This window comes from Clytia hemisphaerica, unplaced genomic scaffold (genome assembly GCF_902728285.1).
Source record: "Clytia hemisphaerica strain Z4C2 unplaced genomic scaffold, Clytia hemisphaerica genome assembly, whole genome shotgun sequence".
Lineage (NCBI taxonomy): Eukaryota > Metazoa > Cnidaria > Hydrozoa > Leptothecata > Clytiidae > Clytia > Clytia hemisphaerica.
In genome coordinates this window covers 392675-409727 of record NW_027103621.1, presented here as the reverse complement: position 1 = coordinate 409727, position 17053 = coordinate 392675, and the positions used below count along the sequence as shown (strand labels likewise).

At 37.4% G+C, this 17053-nt stretch overlaps 1 protein-coding gene across 1 annotated transcript; it reads left to right on the top strand.

Annotated features, from left to right (window-relative positions):
- Positions 1 to 440: 440 nt before the first annotated feature.
- LOC136802381 (mucolipin-3-like) lies at positions 441 to 16156 on the top strand. The gene is made up of 12 exons (XM_067059117.1): positions 441 to 756; positions 1574 to 1735; positions 2051 to 2183; positions 5872 to 5965; positions 7336 to 7429; positions 8677 to 8779; positions 9050 to 9162; positions 9808 to 9957; positions 11198 to 11302; positions 12886 to 13008; positions 13916 to 14128; positions 15789 to 16156. Exons 1-12 carry the CDS (start codon positions 493 to 495, stop codon positions 15972 to 15974), a joined length of 1740 nt encoding a protein of 579 aa, XP_066915218.1. The 5' UTR covers positions 441 to 492; the 3' UTR covers positions 15975 to 16156.
- The last annotated feature ends 897 nt before the right edge of the window (positions 16157 to 17053 follow it).

The following is a 17053-nucleotide window of genomic DNA, read 5'->3' as shown; positions in this document are numbered from 1 at the left end:
AGCGTCTTCTGTGGATGCTGACAAAAAAAAGAAAAGATGGGGGTAAGTTGGGACAGAAATATTAAATTGGGCTCTTCCAGAAAAAAATTGTACATGGGGGGTGGAGGATATAACAATTTTTAGTGATTTACCCCCCTAACAGGGTGACTTTTGGCCCCCCGGACAATAGGTTTTACCCCCTGGACAAGCATCTGCTGACCCCCCGGACAGAGCAAATTTACCCCCCAGAGAAGGCAAATTTTGATGATTTTTTGCTACCCCTTCCCCCGGAAAAAATATCCTCCACCCCCCATGTACAATTTTTTTCTGGAAGAGCCCATTGTAGAAAATACACAGCCTCTATATTAAAACATATCAGAGGTGATGTATGCAGCCTAAACATGACTGAGGCTATTTTCCAAAAAGTATAAAACAAAATGTATTATTTAAATTGTAGAAAAACAATATAAGATTAAATATTCAGCAAATAGATCTCCATATTTCAAAATCAAGATGAGCTTCACCACTGATGATGATGATCACGATGGTGCAATGGATATAACAACACCCTTAATTGACAAGCAACCTCAAAAGATGTCAACATATGGCCAATCAACTAGTTTGTCTGGTAGTTTTGGTGCTGATGAAAGTGAAAATGAAATTCGAAATAAACTTCAATGGTATTTCAAAAATCCCTATGAGAAATATAAACAAAAGAAAAGGAAACCAGCTAAATTGGTTTTGCAAATTATCAAAATTATCTTGGTGACAGTTCAGGTAAAAGTTTTAATACATTTGGTACAGTTGAGTCTCTATAACTCGAACACACACGGAAAACACAAATTTGTTCGAGTTATGGAGATTGGTTTATTAGGCATTTTTAAATGAAAGGGCAATTTCGAAATTCTCGAAATTCTGGAGTCATGAGGTTTAAAGAGACCCAACTGTATTTCGGAATACTTTTATGCTATTTAGGAAATCTTGAAATGGATAAATTTGTTGTATTTTTCCTTTGTTCTGGCTTATGATGTAACCAAGGAAAGTATCAATCTAGTCAACTTTAATCTCGTTACACTTAGTTAAAAATTTTCACTTTTAAACGAGACTGTTCATCTAATGTTTCCAGATCATCTAAAAAGAACGACAAATAACTATTAAAAAGCGACAAAAAAAAAACGACAAACCCTAACCCTAACCCTAACTAACAAAGAACGGCATATTTCGCTATCCAAACCCGAGCAAAGTGACTGCCACCCCTACAGATTCATTCCTCTCTGTTAGTCACGGGAATTAACTACATGTGGTTTAAAAGAACGCAAAATTACGCATGCGTCTAAGTCTCTATTCGGGAACATTACAGATAAACTAACTCAAACCCACAAATACACAAACTTGTTTTGAGTTTTTTATAGAAAATTTTGAAATATGGAGTAATAAGATTTATAAGGTATTCTTAACTAAGGGGACAAGAAAAATAACATTAGACATTCGAGTTATAGAGGATCGAGTTTTATAAGATTCCACCTGTATTTTTATGTATTATGAACAAAATCCTTTGTCTGTGTGCTTATTTTCTTTAATTGATACATTTCAGGCTATATTTTTTGCAACAGATGAATTTCAATTGGTGACATTTCGTACAGACAACATAGAAACCTTTCGACAGCTTTTTCTATTACATTATGATGGACACGAGAGACAAGAACTTTTCCTGAAAGATAGTGTCTATCAACATATGCATCATACTTGGTTACAGGTTAGTGTCAAATTGTAAGCTTTAGAACACCCCTTTGTGTCAGACCAGGTCAGACTTGGGAGGACCCCTGCCCCTGCCTGTTGAGTTTTAAGCCTAGAAAAATGTTCTTAATATGTTTTTATTTTCCACATTTTGTGAATATTTATATCTATTTTCCTAAGAAATCAGGTGTTTTAGAGTACCCAAAGCCTTAAAATGTTATTAACTTGTTCTTAACATCTTGGCCATCGAAGTCTTATGTTCTTATATAGTTTGTTCTTGTATAAAAAAAGTATATTTTTGAGAATATCGAGCTACGTTATTTATTTATTACAGTATTACCAATATCAATCACTGATGATTGGAACTTACCACACACCCATACAAAGCATCAAGCTATGCGTAGAGGAGAGTGTCATTGCAGAAACAATCAAACCCAATGGAACATTCCCTTGGTCTAAAGCTCATCGTAAGTTTTTTAAGCCGTTAGAATTTATAAATCAAGGTCATATATCTTATAATAATCTAGCTGTTTTTTGAATACCTTAATCCCATCAATTTTGCACCTTTCATTTTTAGGCACCCTTTAAAATTTTTACACTCTCAGGTAGAGCTTAGTGCTTTTGATGAAAATATTATATAGGTGAAGGTCAAGGTGGCATAAAGAACATGAAATTCATGGACACTTATTCTGCACGGAAATAAAAGGCACGCGAAAATTAACGGGACTAAGCTCTAGTTTAGACGGCCCACTTTTTGCCTTGCCTGTTCTAATTGGTCAGCCTAAGCTGAGCATTCAAATAGGTAAAATTTTCTTCTACTTCTTCCATCATCATAAGACGGCAAAAAAAAATCCTATTTCCCGATCTCACTTCGATTTCTGAACTTTCTTCCGATCGGGTTAACTTTTTGGGTACTTTTAGCGTGCGTTGTTTTTACAGATCATAATGTGGTGTTTCAAGATGGCGGCTCAAGCGATATGTGATAAGTCAGTGTTGTACCAAAGTATTTCCAGTGTAAATCTGTTGCAAGCTTCAATTTCTGTCATTTATTTTTTAACTCGGCAAATCAAACACATGATTTTCATCAAGGGGATTCTTTTTCTACATCTTTTGAAGGTTTAAAGCCGTTTGCTCAAGTTTTTGTTTATGTTGAATTTTCTGATACTTTTTATTGCTGCTTTTTATTAGTTTTGCAATAAAAACATATTTTTCTTGTTTGCCTCTAGGTGGGATTGATGGTGTTATAATGCTATTAGAATTTGATAAAGTTTACAAAAGTACAGCACGTGTCTAAATTTGATAAAGACTGGATGCAGTCGTTCTTTTTTGGACTTGGTTTGGACGTGTTTGATGTCATAGACCTTTTCGCCTTTCCATCCGCCATATTGAATTGTATGCAAAAATTATGGTGGCCGAATTGCCGTGGTGAAATTCCCTTAGAAAGTATGCAAAACATATGCAAAAAGAAGTATTAATATTAAATACAGATTAAGGAGCATTATAAAGTGTAATCTTGTAGAAGAAATTAAATTTGCTTCTCTGAACTAAAAATAATTATATGCGCTCATCTCTTAGAACAAGCACTTTAAAAATAATCAGTAGACAAAATCAACTAAAAATCATCATCGAAGGTAAAAAATAATCCTTTTCGGCTGACGGTTAAATAATCTCCTGGGAATAGAGCCGCCAAATGATCAAATCAAAACAATGATAATGTGGACGTCATATTACTGCTTTTCAGGTTTGCGTGTTTGAAAGTTTGATTGTGTACTCCGTCTTCGTGAAGTTCTAATGGCATGAAAACAGAATATGCTATGTCTTAAGAACAAATTTCTAAAGGCTTTGTGTTCTGGAATAGTCTTTTTGGATTGAGAAATTCCATCTTTTATATTTCAAATGATGAAATATTTATTTATAAGATGCTTTGTTTTCTTTTTAATCTTTGTGTAAACTTGCATATGTTTTGCATACTTTCCAACTAAATCCAACCACGGCTTTTTCGTTCCTCTATTTTTGCATACAATTCAAGATGGCGGATGGAAAGGCGAAAAGGTCTATTTCTACTTTAAAAAGTGGGGGTCATTCGATCGGTCGGTTGGTCGAAAATATTTTTCTTTTAAGAAGCAGCTACATCTTGTTGAAAGGGAATCCGTGTGGACTGATCCGAATTAAGAAATTGAGAAACCGTGGATAAACTGGTTTTCGGTTCACTCTCCATTAGCATGCAGCTCGCTACTTCGATTTGAAAACTTGTAAACACAGAGCGTGCAGAGGTCGACAGTGGAGATCCAGCAAAGCAGCGGAAAAGCTTTCCGACTCTCCAACTCTACCTACTGACCGTAAATCAGGGTCGGTCAGATGACGGGAACCAAATGATGACATCACATCTCCTATTATTGGACTTGCAAAATTATGACAAATGGTCTTGGAATTGATCAATTATATAATATTAATATACAGTTCTTGTTGAATTGATCAACTATTTTTCACGCAGTTCCGACGCAGATTGTGTTTTTCTAACCTTGGCGCACGTTTTGACTGAATGATGGAATGGAATGATACATATCTCTTATCAGACTTGCAGAAAGCGGACTGCAGAAAGTTATGAAAAATGGTTTCTAGAATTTAATGAATTATACCGTCAAGTTACACAACATGCACATTTTCGTCACAACTTGCCCAGTCATAACAAAACTCCCTCTGGTCTTCATTTAACATTGTTTAAGTTTAAAAACAACTGCCATTGCTTGGCACCAGAGAGGACTCCCAGTTGAAATTACTTGCTACTTCCTGCCCTGTGAATTTATGTTACGGTCGTGGTTCCGCCAAGGCGGAAGCGATCGCCCCAATTCATGACCAATCAAAGGGGTTTAAAGCCCATGGGGGGAAAATGAGCTTCCCTGCATAGTTGAATTTAAGTTTTGCTTTCGATTTTTGCGACCGCAAAGTCTTCCGATGTTGTGTGCATTTGTGTAACTTGACGGTACTAACTACAAAATTTATTTACTGGATGTAAATTATGTTTTCTGACCTTGCCAAATTTTGGCTTTGACTGAAGCATCATTTTTACGTACCTCATTGGCCTTGCAGACAACTGACAAATGGTTTCTGTTATTTGACCAAGTCTACCAAAATACAGTTCCTGTTGAAATGTTATAAATATGAACTACGTTTTGCAAAGATTTTGATGCAAATTGTGTTTTTCTGGAGTTTGCGCTTTATGACTTAAAGTTTGTAGCTTGTTAGTTCAAAGTGTTATATATTGGAGTTTTATCAAGTAAAACAAAAAGTACAGTTTCGATGTATATTTGATGGATATCTTTATTTTGGTTCTGACGTTTTGGCAATTTTCTTATTTATTTCTAGATAACACTTTGGTCAGATATGGATATTGTCTACATCCAACAGAAAAAATGTATCATAACTGACTGGAATGAAATTAACAAAAAGTTTAATTACACTATGTTTCTCTTTTATTTTATAGTAATGAACTATAGCTTAAAATTGTTCGATGTCATAGAAACAGTGCTACAATGCTAAAGAGAAGTATACTTTGATCTTCTCGTGGGGGGGGGGTTGGAGGCCTGCTCTCAGGCTTGTTTTGAATAATTTAAAATCAAGTTATGAAATGTTTCACATTTTGTACATTATTCAAAATTTTTAGTCTACTCTGTTTCAGTACATCTCTTACATCTGTTAACCCACTTATTAAAGCTATCTAGCTAAGCTCTATTGGCTGACCTTCCAGCCTCGGCTGGTTTATTGTGAATTAAAGCGAGTGTGAAGTGGGCTATAGAGTCAATGCATAGCCCTCTTTTGACGTCGATGCAATGACTTTCTTTAATCGTTTTCAAGCAAAGATTTTAATTAACAACTTTATGACCACTTTCCGCCTACTCTATCAATTAGAATAGGCTGGGCAGAAAGTTGACCGTCTAAACTAGAGCTTAGGTACGTAATTACATAGCCTATAAGGTGACCTTTCCAAGTTCATACCCTCTTCAGATCATACCATCGAAAGCTTCCCTTCGTGAGACCTGGTATGAATAGTAATAAGAGAAATAATACTGAAAATGTATATTCCTCTAACCTTTCTTTACAATATTGTTTTTTTTCTGTCTAGCACTGTGATCTTTTGTCTTCTTTCCAAACTAGCTTGTTATCATTTGAAGCCACCAAAGGAAAGTGTTGAGAAAATCACATGGCAAGAATTCAAAGAAGATAATCGACTACCAAAACATTTTGAATTGTAAGTGTCTTTTAAAGCGGCGTTTTGTGACAGGTCCTAATAAGTCGGCCAATCACAGGTCTTTGGCAACCAGATTGCGCTGTGTTGGCTTCACCACAAGTAAGACGAGCCTTGCTATTCATGATATGCACCACTGGAGAGTCTTCTGAGAACTTTTAAAATTTTCTACCCAATACGTCACTTAAACAATAGAAAAAGTGACGTATTGGGTGGAACAAAAACAGAAAAGTTACATAATTTCGTGAAGTCATTGCAGTGGTGCATATCATGAATAGAAACCCTACCCCCAGAACCATAGGTAGCCAATGCAGCTACTCAGTTACGGAACCAGGTAGTTGATTGATTATCTCAAAAAGTGTGCACTGAGGTTGCTTTCTTTTAATCGAAGCTTCTGCGTTGTCAGTACTGAGCTTTATATAAACCCTAGACCTGGAGGCATAGTTTCTCAATCACGACCAATCACAACCTTTTGATCGGAGTCTTAAGTCGTACCCTACTATCAGCACTACTCAATGACGGTACAATGCATCGTGAGCGCTAGATCCACATTTTCTTGAACACTTATGATGTAGCGCCGTTTGACATTAGGCAAAGTTTCAACACTGTTATGCCCGAAGGAAGTGGATGATGCAGCTCATTCCACTTACCCTTGACCCTTCTCTTTAATTGCTGAGCATTAAGCTGAGTTCCATAAATTTTCATGTCTCGGCTGAGGAAAAATCCCATGACCTTTCACATCGTGTCCGAATTGTCTCCCTTTGTACTACGGAACTTCGACTACTCTCAAGCAAGAAAAAGTGAAGCCCTGTGGGATCTGTTGGAATCAATAAATAAAAAAAAAAAAGGTTTTAAATAGCACACATTTTGGAGGAACAAATAGAACAACTTAAATTTGGCAGGAATTTAATTTGATGGATGACGAAAAAATATTAAATTTGGTGGGAACTTAATTTGGACCAAATCCGCCAAATTTTCTTCTCGCCAAAATTTCTTCCTTTAATGTAATTTTCGAAATGTGGCGATGGGTTTTCCTTTCAATCTAGTGTTTGTGTGAGAGCTTAGCGGATTGGATTTATTTAAAACAATAATTTCCTGAGGCGCCGTTGTATAGTGATCATCAACCTTGACTCCTGTATCGCACACCAAGGTTCGATTCCCACTCGCGGTGGTTCACTTGACAAGTGAACGAAACTTCGCCCGGGTCAACCCATGTCATGTGAAGGGAATTGGGTAGTCAGTTCAAGGTTGCTGACAGGACGCATAATTGCGTCAGCACAGTGGCGAGAGTGGGCCAAATAGCTTGCTGTAACTAAACCAAATAGATAGAGATATACTCAATGGGCCCATTTTCACTTCCCTTATCATTACAGAATATCAAGACTTCGGATGATTTTCGAATTTCAAGTCAACTACACAGTTCTTCACCGAAGTAATTCGCCTGATTGTTATCAATTCAATATTACAGTAAGTCTTCAACACAGATATAACATTCCTTTACATACTAGATGGGATAACTGCTTACAGATTTCCCGTGGAAGTATGCCCAGTTTTTTAGGATTGTTCGGAATCGTCGTTTTTCGTGGTATAAAAATAAAGCACACAGCTACGCCCCCTCTGCTTGTTATCTGGCACTCAGATGCAGAAATTTTCATCCGACATCCTAAAGCTCTGAAGGTCGGGAAAATTATCAACATCTGGAAGGTTTAGATTATGGAATTTCGCAAGACCGCGTCAAAAATTTGTAGCGGGAGGCCTGGTAACCCATTTCTCAATTTTGGGGATATTGGCGGGTCCAACCGAAATATTTTCAGCTTTTGGTGCAAGGGTAGTTACACCAACCGGGGATGCGGCATATCAAAGGCCGAATATCATTCCTTCCGATGGGAAAATGGCCCGCTCCTTTAGAGCAAAAATGACAAATTTAAAAAGAAAAAAATGCAAAATCGACAAATGGACATAGAATCTTAGAATCTTAGAATTGATAACCGACAAAAATACAAATTTAGTGTAGAGAAAACCGGTAAGTGATTTTAAAGAAAGTTGAGAAATAAGTGCGGATAGATGAAGACCAAAGTCTGTCACCAGGTTTGGTCATGAGTAAGCTCTAGTTTAGACGGCCCACTTTTTGCCCTGCCTATTCTAATTATGAATTAAAGAGGGCAGTTAGTTCGCTGTCTAAAGTGATGCATAGCCCTCTTTTGACGTCAATGCAATGTCTTCTTTCAAACCTTTCCAAGCAAAGATTTTAACAACCAACTTTGTGCCCTCTTTTTGCCTACTCTAACAATTAGAATAGGCAGGACAGAAAGTCGGCCGTCTAAACTAGAGCTAAGGCTGGATGGCTCGATTTAGGGGAGTTGACCCATCGTCATCAAAAATTATCCAAAAGCTCAACCAGAAGTTGAATATAATTTAATACTCCCCCTTAATACACCCAGTGGGTCCTCTTCCCACTGGATAAGTTTGCCAAAATATTGTCCCCAGTGAAAAATTTTAAATAAACCAATCCTCACTGCAAATAAATTGCGCTATTTTCCCCGTCTTCACTGAATATAGGGAATATATGGGAATATCAGTCCCCATCAATTTTCGGATCCCAATTTTCAGTCCATTATTTTTACCCTCACTTGCTGAAAATATCCTACCGGGTCTGGGAGAAGGGGGTGTTCTAATCAACACTCGACTATGTTGATCATTGTTTTTCGTTTCAGGTGTTATACGACAATTCAGATTTGGATGGTGAAATGGCAGTCACGTTAGATAGTGAAATCGACTTCCATCAGTGCCGAATCACAACTGGTCTCCATATTAGAGGTATTCATATTTGGCTTTTAGGGGCGGTTCAGAAATAGCCGGTGGTTCAGAAAATGGGGTTGGTTCAGAAATAGGGGGGGGATGGCTTTACCTGTACCCCCCCCCCCCCTTAACTTTTGATCATCCAATATTTCGTAGGTACAACAATCCCTTCGTGTGGTATTGAAGTCTTTGATATCGTTCGGAAAAAACTGGAATCATTTGAACATTTTAACATCCTGGAACATCACATAATTTATGACGCAATTCCTCTTTTTTATATTTTTTTAGAGCAAAGCTGGTGGAATTATACCACTCTGTTCGATATTGTCGTCATTTTGATTTGCATTATCTCCTTCATATTGTGTTTACGTTCGTTCCGAAGGCATTACAGGCTTTGTAAGGTGAGAAATCCTTTTATCTCCTTGATTTTGTGCTTATGTTCATTCCAAAGGCATTGCAGGTTTTGCGAGATAGGTTCCTTTTAGCTCCTTCATATTGTGTTTACGTTCGTTCCGAAGGCATCGCAGGCTTTGCGGGGTTTCCCATAGGGAGGTCTTAAAGTGACGATTTTGTTCTTTATAACGAGGAATGCTTTTTTATTGGAAGGGAATGAGACCATAGATTTATTAAGCCCGAAAGGCTAGATGTCGTACTTTAATCCATCGCAGGCAAAAAAATTTGAATATCGCAAAAAATATTGTTGCTATTGTTTTCGAAAACCTGCGATTCTTCTGATTGGTCAAGCGCTGAAATTTTATTGTAATGTTACGTGACCTAGGTAGGATTTCCTACCCAACCACGGCATACTTTTCAGCCAAAGCACGCCATCTAGCCCTTCGAGCTTTATAAATCTATGAATGAGACAGTGGTTTAGAATCATGATCTCCTCTTCATTTCAATTCGCAAAAGAGTGCTCCACCATAAAAAGTTGATTACTTCAGTGACGTAGAAAAAAATCATGTACTAAAATCACGAATCCTATGAAATAGGGTAAAAATAATAATATTAATCTCTCTTGATTTGAATTTTCTCTATCTCTTTTTCAGGCAGCAGAATTCTTTTTCAAAGATTATCGCCACGAGAAATTTACATTCACTGATAAATTGAATTTCATAAATTTCTGGTTAGTGCTGATTGCTGTATCTGATATTTGTATCATCGCAGGATCAACCATCAAAATCGTACTTGATTGGCTGGTAAGTTTGCTCGATCAGTAAGGCCTTATTAAGACGATCCTATCGATAACACATGGTTACGAGCCCAATACAAGGGTCGGAAGATTAAAGACTGAAGTCAAATCACGCTTTTACTCGAAATTTTTATGCGTTTGTTACATGACCTATATTTCTGATTGGTTGGAATTTATCAACACTAATAAAGTTATTAACTGTAATTTGTAAAACAAGTAACCAAGTCTGATAATGCGCAAATTTAGGGCTTATATTTTGGGTACACCTCTCCTATACGAAAAGGTACCTATATCTTCTTGCTCAGAATTTCCTAGCGATTCTACTGATATAACCGCATAATGACCGCACCATGATATGGAAAGCTAGAGCTCGAGAAAATTATAACTTCATCTTGATTTTACTCGACTTCTGACAGTTTTACAAGAACCAATTTGATATCATTGCGTTAAAAATTTCTTTTGCTATACATTGGTAAAAATATTGCTTCTTGTTATTAAAAATTAACTAGTAATCGGCAAAAAAGGAAAAACGAATTTTCATTTTTATCGTCAAATCATGTAGAAGCCGTCAGATTTGTATGGCGAGCCGTCTTTTCTGGACTTTAATTTAATGACCTAATCAACGTTTTTAGAATTTTCAATAGAAGTGATCGTTGAACTTTGAGTAATCAGAAAAGCTGTTTCTCCGTCTCGTTACATTCCTCTGATGGGAATTAAATCACGTGAATTTTTTTGATTAATCACATGTTTTGACTTCACTGCTATAATTTTGCAACCTGTGTATTGTTTAACTTACACGTTTGCCATTTTTGCCCTCGTTGCCACAGGTAACGTGTAAAAACGAGACCGCGTTCCTTTTAATCGGGTCTGTAAGAGTGGTCCTTCTAAGTGAAATTCCGATGGCGAGAGAGCCCTATCCTAGGTCTTTAATATTACATTTGCAATCGGTACAACAGGTACAAATTCAGATTCATGCGTTCGAAAGCTGCCATTTTGTTTACCACTTTAACCTAAGCATGAATATGGCATAATATTAGGGATGGTCAAAGCAAATATTTCAGAACATGAGCAACCCAAGCTGACCCAAGGAAGCCTGACCCAAAAATTGGACTTACTTATAAAAAAGATATAATAATTATGGTGATATGAAAATACTAAATAAAATTAAGATAAAACATAAAAAGGGACTAATATTTTTATAATGATATAGTGTAATCACTTCGCGTCTAATTTTCCTCTCATTACAGGAATACCCAGAGTTATATGATGCGTGTAGTTTATCATTCGGTATCGCTGTTCTCTTCTCTTGGGTTGGAATCCTCAGATATCTTGGGTTCATGCAAGGATACAATGTAAGAATCATTTTTTCACGTCTTACTGTATAGACTGGAGTCCCTTTATATTCCGTGTAATACAGTGGTATGGGTGTTATATGATAATATGATAATTGTTACGGGATAATGTCAGTTTGTATTTAACCAATTTTTTATGTCCGTTATTTTCTACTTATTTTTACTTTGTCTGAATTTCTTTGAAAGAAAATGAAGGTCCAAAGTTTATTTAAGTTTGAACCCTATATGTTCTACATGAAAATATAAATACACCTGTATAATTTTTTAAAAGTGTCTCTATAATAACGAGGTAGGAAATTTTGAACAAGAAGATATGGAGTTACTCTCGGGTACTTAATAGCCGGGGGGCCCGCTAATTAATTTTTCGAAAATTTTCCACCCAGGACATTCTTATTCCAACCCGCCCCCCCGCTTATTAATTTTTGAGATTTTTTCCAACCCCCCTGCTTATTCCAAACCCCCCCGGCTATTAGGTACCCGAGAGTATACTGCCACATGTAGCTTATCCTGTACCAACGTCTTCTACACAGACACCCCTGTGTCACAGACCCGCTGCCTGGGGCCCCTGCCCCACTGGAAATTTGACAAAAATTTCATCGCCGGTGGGAAAAATACATTAGAATTTCAGCCCCACTGAGAAATTGACTTTGATTTCATCCCCATTGAGATTTCAATCGAAATTTTTATCCCCGCTGTAGGAAAAAGTCTCACTGGGGCTGTGAGACAGGGTTGTACACAGGAAAGAAAAGTAACTACTTTTTTTAAACCACAAGTAGTTATTAATTAAGCGTTGAGAGTTGAGTTAAATGTCTTCCCATTAAATTATATGGATCCCTATCAACACCGTCATATCGTCGCTGCTCTCGTCGGTGCTTACTGCCGCTACTTTCAAATTTTTAGCTTGCACCTAGAGTGCATACCGGTTAGTAATTGAACGGTATCTTGAAAAGAACTGGCGATACAAATCTCTGACATTATTATACCGTTTAGAGAGAGCAAGTCAATTGCACCAGACTCCATATCATGCGTAGTACGGCAATAGGTTTTGATGAATAAGTATGATAAAGGATATCTATCGATTCATCGATTCAGACAGACAAGGCACAAATAAATAGAGTCGATATTTAACGTGGATATCCCAGTAATCTAGGGCTTTTATACAGTCTTTCGATTGTTTTCACGGGGACCACGGCCAGCCGGCTCGGCTATCTATGAACTGAACGGAACATTTGAAGGAGTGGGGATTCAAACCGCGATCTCCTGGTTTGTAGCACTGATGCCTTTGACCACTTTGCCATCGCTCCTTAAATACATGTCGGTTATGTTGCTGCGGAGGCCTTATACAGGGCAAGCTTTGTCACTTAGCTTAGTTTCTAAGAGTATGATGTTTATTTGTGGACAAAAATCATAGTATTAAAAATGTGACTGGGAAATCCCAATTTTAAGTAAATAGTAAGAATGAGATTTTCTTTCACTTTAGGATTTGAAATACTTTGTTACGGGTTTTCATCAAATGACGCGTTTTTCGGACACGCCCTTTGTCCGGACACATCCATTTTCTTCTTTATTTGATCTCCTTTCAGGTCTTATTGGTAACTTTAAAGACATCTTTTCCAAGTATCATTCGCTTCATTATTTGTTCGTCCCTCATTTATATCGGGTTTACTATCTGTGGCTGGATCGTCCTTGGACCGTATCATTATAAGGTAAGGCTTCCTTGATTCATTGATTCCGATTTTTTATCGGGTTCATTTTGTGACTGGTTCGTCCTTGGATTTTTTATCGGATTCACTTTTTGTGACTGGATTGTCCTCAGATCTTATCGTTTTAAGGTTATGCTTCCCCGATTTATTGATTCCGATTTTTTATCGGGTTCACTTTTGTGACTGGATTGTCTTTGGACCTTATCGTTTTAAGGTTATACTTCCCCGTTTCACTGATTCCGAATTATGGTGGGTTCACTTTCTGTGAATTGATCGCCTTATTATTTCAAGGTGAATTTCCCGATTTCTCCCGATTACTCCTCCTTTGGACATTAAAATGATACCAGCTAGGATGAGACATAATAAACATTAATGGCTTTCAATTTTTAAGTAATCATGTATTAACCTCGATCAGCAATCTAGGCTTGAACCCAGAAAAGTTGTTTTTTACCTGCTAAATCTATTCATAAAGTTCTGTCAGAACTATCCATGATTTATTATCCCCTTGAGAACGGACCGAGTCTGAAACATGTCAGGGAAAATCAATTGATGTTAAACATATGATTTTGTCACCTGATAACAGATGGTCTTAATTTTCTTACGCACACGGTAAACCTATGAAGGCACAATCTGAGGATTTTCATAACAAGAATCTTGTTTATGTGTCGCGATGTTGAGAATTGAACTTTTTTCTAAAACGGCGTCCTATTTGCAAACACAATCAAGCAACTTTGTTGTCATTCCCAGTCCTTTTAGATGACGCGGTCCTTACAAATAGCTTATTCCTCAGATAGTTTGTTTTCACAAATTCTTTTTAGAGCTTCAGCGTGGTGTGCAGAAAAATGACTATCTAATTCCAGGTTACACATGATTTACTCGTACATTTTTAATTGCATTTTTCTTTCGTCAGTTCGTCAACCTGTACGTAACCTCCGAATGTTTATTCGCATTGGTGAATGGGGATGATATGTACACAACGTTTCATTCCATCGTACAAGATGATTCTGATCCTTTGATTTGGTATTTCAACAAAGTCTATCTGTACGTCTTCATTTCGTTGTTCATCTATGTGGTTTTGTCACTGTTTATTGGTATTGTTGCTGATACTTATGAAAGAATTAAGGTACGTTTATTTTTACTAGCTACCGTAGTGCAGTGGTAGAGCACCCGGCTACGGTGTGCAAGGTTGTGGGTTCAACCCCCAACCGGGTCATACCAAAGATTCCCAAAATTGTACTTGATGCCTCTCTGCTTGATGCTCAGCAATTAAGAGAAGGATCAAGGGTGAGTGGAGCAATCCAGAGAGAAAGAGTGGCGCCCTCCCCTACCTTCGGGTAGATTGCTATCGAAAGAGGGGCCTTAGGGTCGCCTCCGACTGCGGTCGCAGACTTACTACTTATTTACTGGATCCGAAAATTTGAACATCAAGACTTGGCTTGTTGTTAAGGGATAGGAGTAGTGTCGATATTTTACGTGGATAGCCCAGTAATATAGGACTTGTAGACAGTCTTTCAATTGTTTTCATGGGGACTACGGCCAGCTTACTTGGCTATCTGTGAACTGTACCATAGTCATTATAAAAAACCCCGGTCTAGCAGTGTATTGTTTTAGCTTTTTGTTCCATTTTCTTTTGTTACAAACCAAAGACAAGTTGCGATTTGCATACTTTTTTATCACGTTACCAAAATCTCCTCTTGGGATTGGTCTATTTTCTAATCACATGATCAAAAAGTTTGCAAAATAAATCGATTTTGGTACGTAAACTCCTTCTTTTAACAATAAAAAGAGACAAAAACCTTCCAGACCAGTGTTTTTATAATGACTATGGCTGAACGAACCATTGGAAGGAGCAGCGGTTTGAATTGGGAATCCCTGGTTTCAGATGCTGGCGCCCTCACTTACTGGCCATAGCTCCCTAAAATGCAGCTTAGATTGTTTTGCAATAAAAGCTATTTTTCTTCGACTATTTATTTCTTTGAATGGTTCAGAAAACTTGCTTGCTTACGCCTTACTTAAAACAACATTAACAACTGAATAATTTTAACAAGCGTTATCATCAGCATCCAATTTAGGCGGATTTCACCCTTTGCAAAGTTTGGAGTTTTTACAAGCTCTTATTTGATTTGGTTGGTCTTTAACCAGTAATAAAACAATTTTGTTACTTTTTCTAAAGAACGCGTCATTTTTATTACTTCAAACATGACCAATTATTAAAGTATCTTATAAAAACTGCATCTCATCTGAGTTTAACAAGAGGCATTTCCGTCTCGATTTCAGCAGCGTGAAAATTTTTTCGTCTCAGACGGCAAGCAAGGGACAGGGTAAATTTTGTAGATTTTTCACTTCACCACACTTTATCCTCCAACCCCCATGTATGAATATTAGCGAGTTTATGTATTCGAGATAAATCGAGGGGGACGGTATAAAGCAAAGCTGACATTTCTCCAAAATCACCGTCCACTTTGCTCGACGACGGTAAAAACACCAAGATACCGTCGTCTGTTTAGGTGAGCAAAGGCGATATAGAGCCGTACATCAACTATCGACTTTGTTTTGTATCGATTTCACTTACCGTCGCCGTCGATATCCTCCGATACATAAACTCGGTAATATAAGTGAAGGGGCTATATCTCGAAATTCTGCATAGTTGTAAAACATGTGCTAATTTCCTATGTATAATCTGTGAATATAAATACAGTAAGATACTGTGAATTTAAGTGAAATTCAAGTCCATTTAGTCTCAGACTAAAAACTTTGACGGCTGCTTAATATATCTCCCATAGGATTATGGCCATCCACCAAAAACACGAATTGAACTTTTTATGGAAGGGAAAGAGTACGCCAATGCGGAACATCAACACCGCCATGGAGGGTGTAAACAACACCTTCATCACCATAGAAACCGCCCAGGAGAAGGTAGTGGGGATGAAGATATGAGCATCAATAATCAGTATATACCATCTCTCTAAAATTTATATCAGCTTTGTTTTAGACATAGTAAATGTCTGTCGGATTTTTCAGGGGGATATTGAAAAAGTCGATAAACTTCTTTTCCCCCGAATTATTTCCCGTGAAATGGCATCTTTTTTTTTGCTGTAAGATGGCTAAGCATTCTCAAACTTTACAACGGAAAAAAACCAAGACTCTGGGTACAAAGTAATGAAGTGGCCGAAGGCTAGAAGTCAATCTCTTTGGTAGGATTTGAAGCCAACAAATCCTACCAAAGTTGCGCGGCCTTGAGCGGCTCGCCTGTTTTTTTACACAAATGACAGATTGAAACTAAAATTTACCGCTAAATTTCGAAAAAAATATCAATCGTAACCAAAGGAATTAATAGATTCAATCTGTTGTCAAAAATACGGCACATTTTTTAAGGCTTCACTTTTTCTTGCCTGAGAAAGGTTAGAGATTCTACTCTAGCTCTTCGGGCTTTAATCTCAATGGTACAAAGTAGTTTAACTTGCTACTTTAATGGGATAAACTTTCGCGGGGATTAAATTTCGTGGTTGGGCCTATCCGCGAGATTCAAAAATTATGCGGGGACTTAGTTTCACGGGTGGCGCTATTGGGTGGCAATATTTTCACGATTTTGTGACTTTTACTGTCAAATCATACATTTTGGTTGTTAAAATACACATTTTTGGCGCTTCTTTGATGCAAGTAAACATTCAAATAGTATTTGTTTGACATATTTTGAGTTTTGCTTAGAAATATTTCGCGGATGAGGCCCTTCCAAATTTCCATTGGGACTTAATTTCGCGTAGTAGGTGCTCGGTCTCATAGCCGTTTTGTGTTGTGTATGCATTTGTAGGAGCAGAAGAATTGCCGGTATATCCGAGAGAAAAAAAACAGTGGAAGAATCCTGGCAACGGGCTAGGAGTGTTTCCCCGGCTGGGAATGAGAAAGTTTATCTATCCAACGCTCAACGTCACATACGTCATAAATATATTTTTTAAACCTCGGAAACCCCTCTATCACGAAGGGAAAAAATGGCTAAAGGACTTTTAGCCAACATATATACAGTACAAGGCAGTAGCTTTCTTTCTTT

Bases quoted from the DNA above. Each gene is read 5' to 3' on its own strand.
- LOC136802381 (XM_067059117.1), top strand. From the start codon at position 493: ATGAGCTTCACCACTGATGATGATGATCACGATGGTGCAATGGATATA. The intron at 757-1,573 runs GTAAAAGTTTTA...GATACATTTCAG, and splicing joins TTATCTTGGTGACAGTTCAG to GCTATATTTTTTGCAACAGA. The intron at 9,958-11,197 runs GTAAGTTTGCTC...CTCTCATTACAG, and splicing joins AAATCGTACTTGATTGGCTG to GAATACCCAGAGTTATATGA.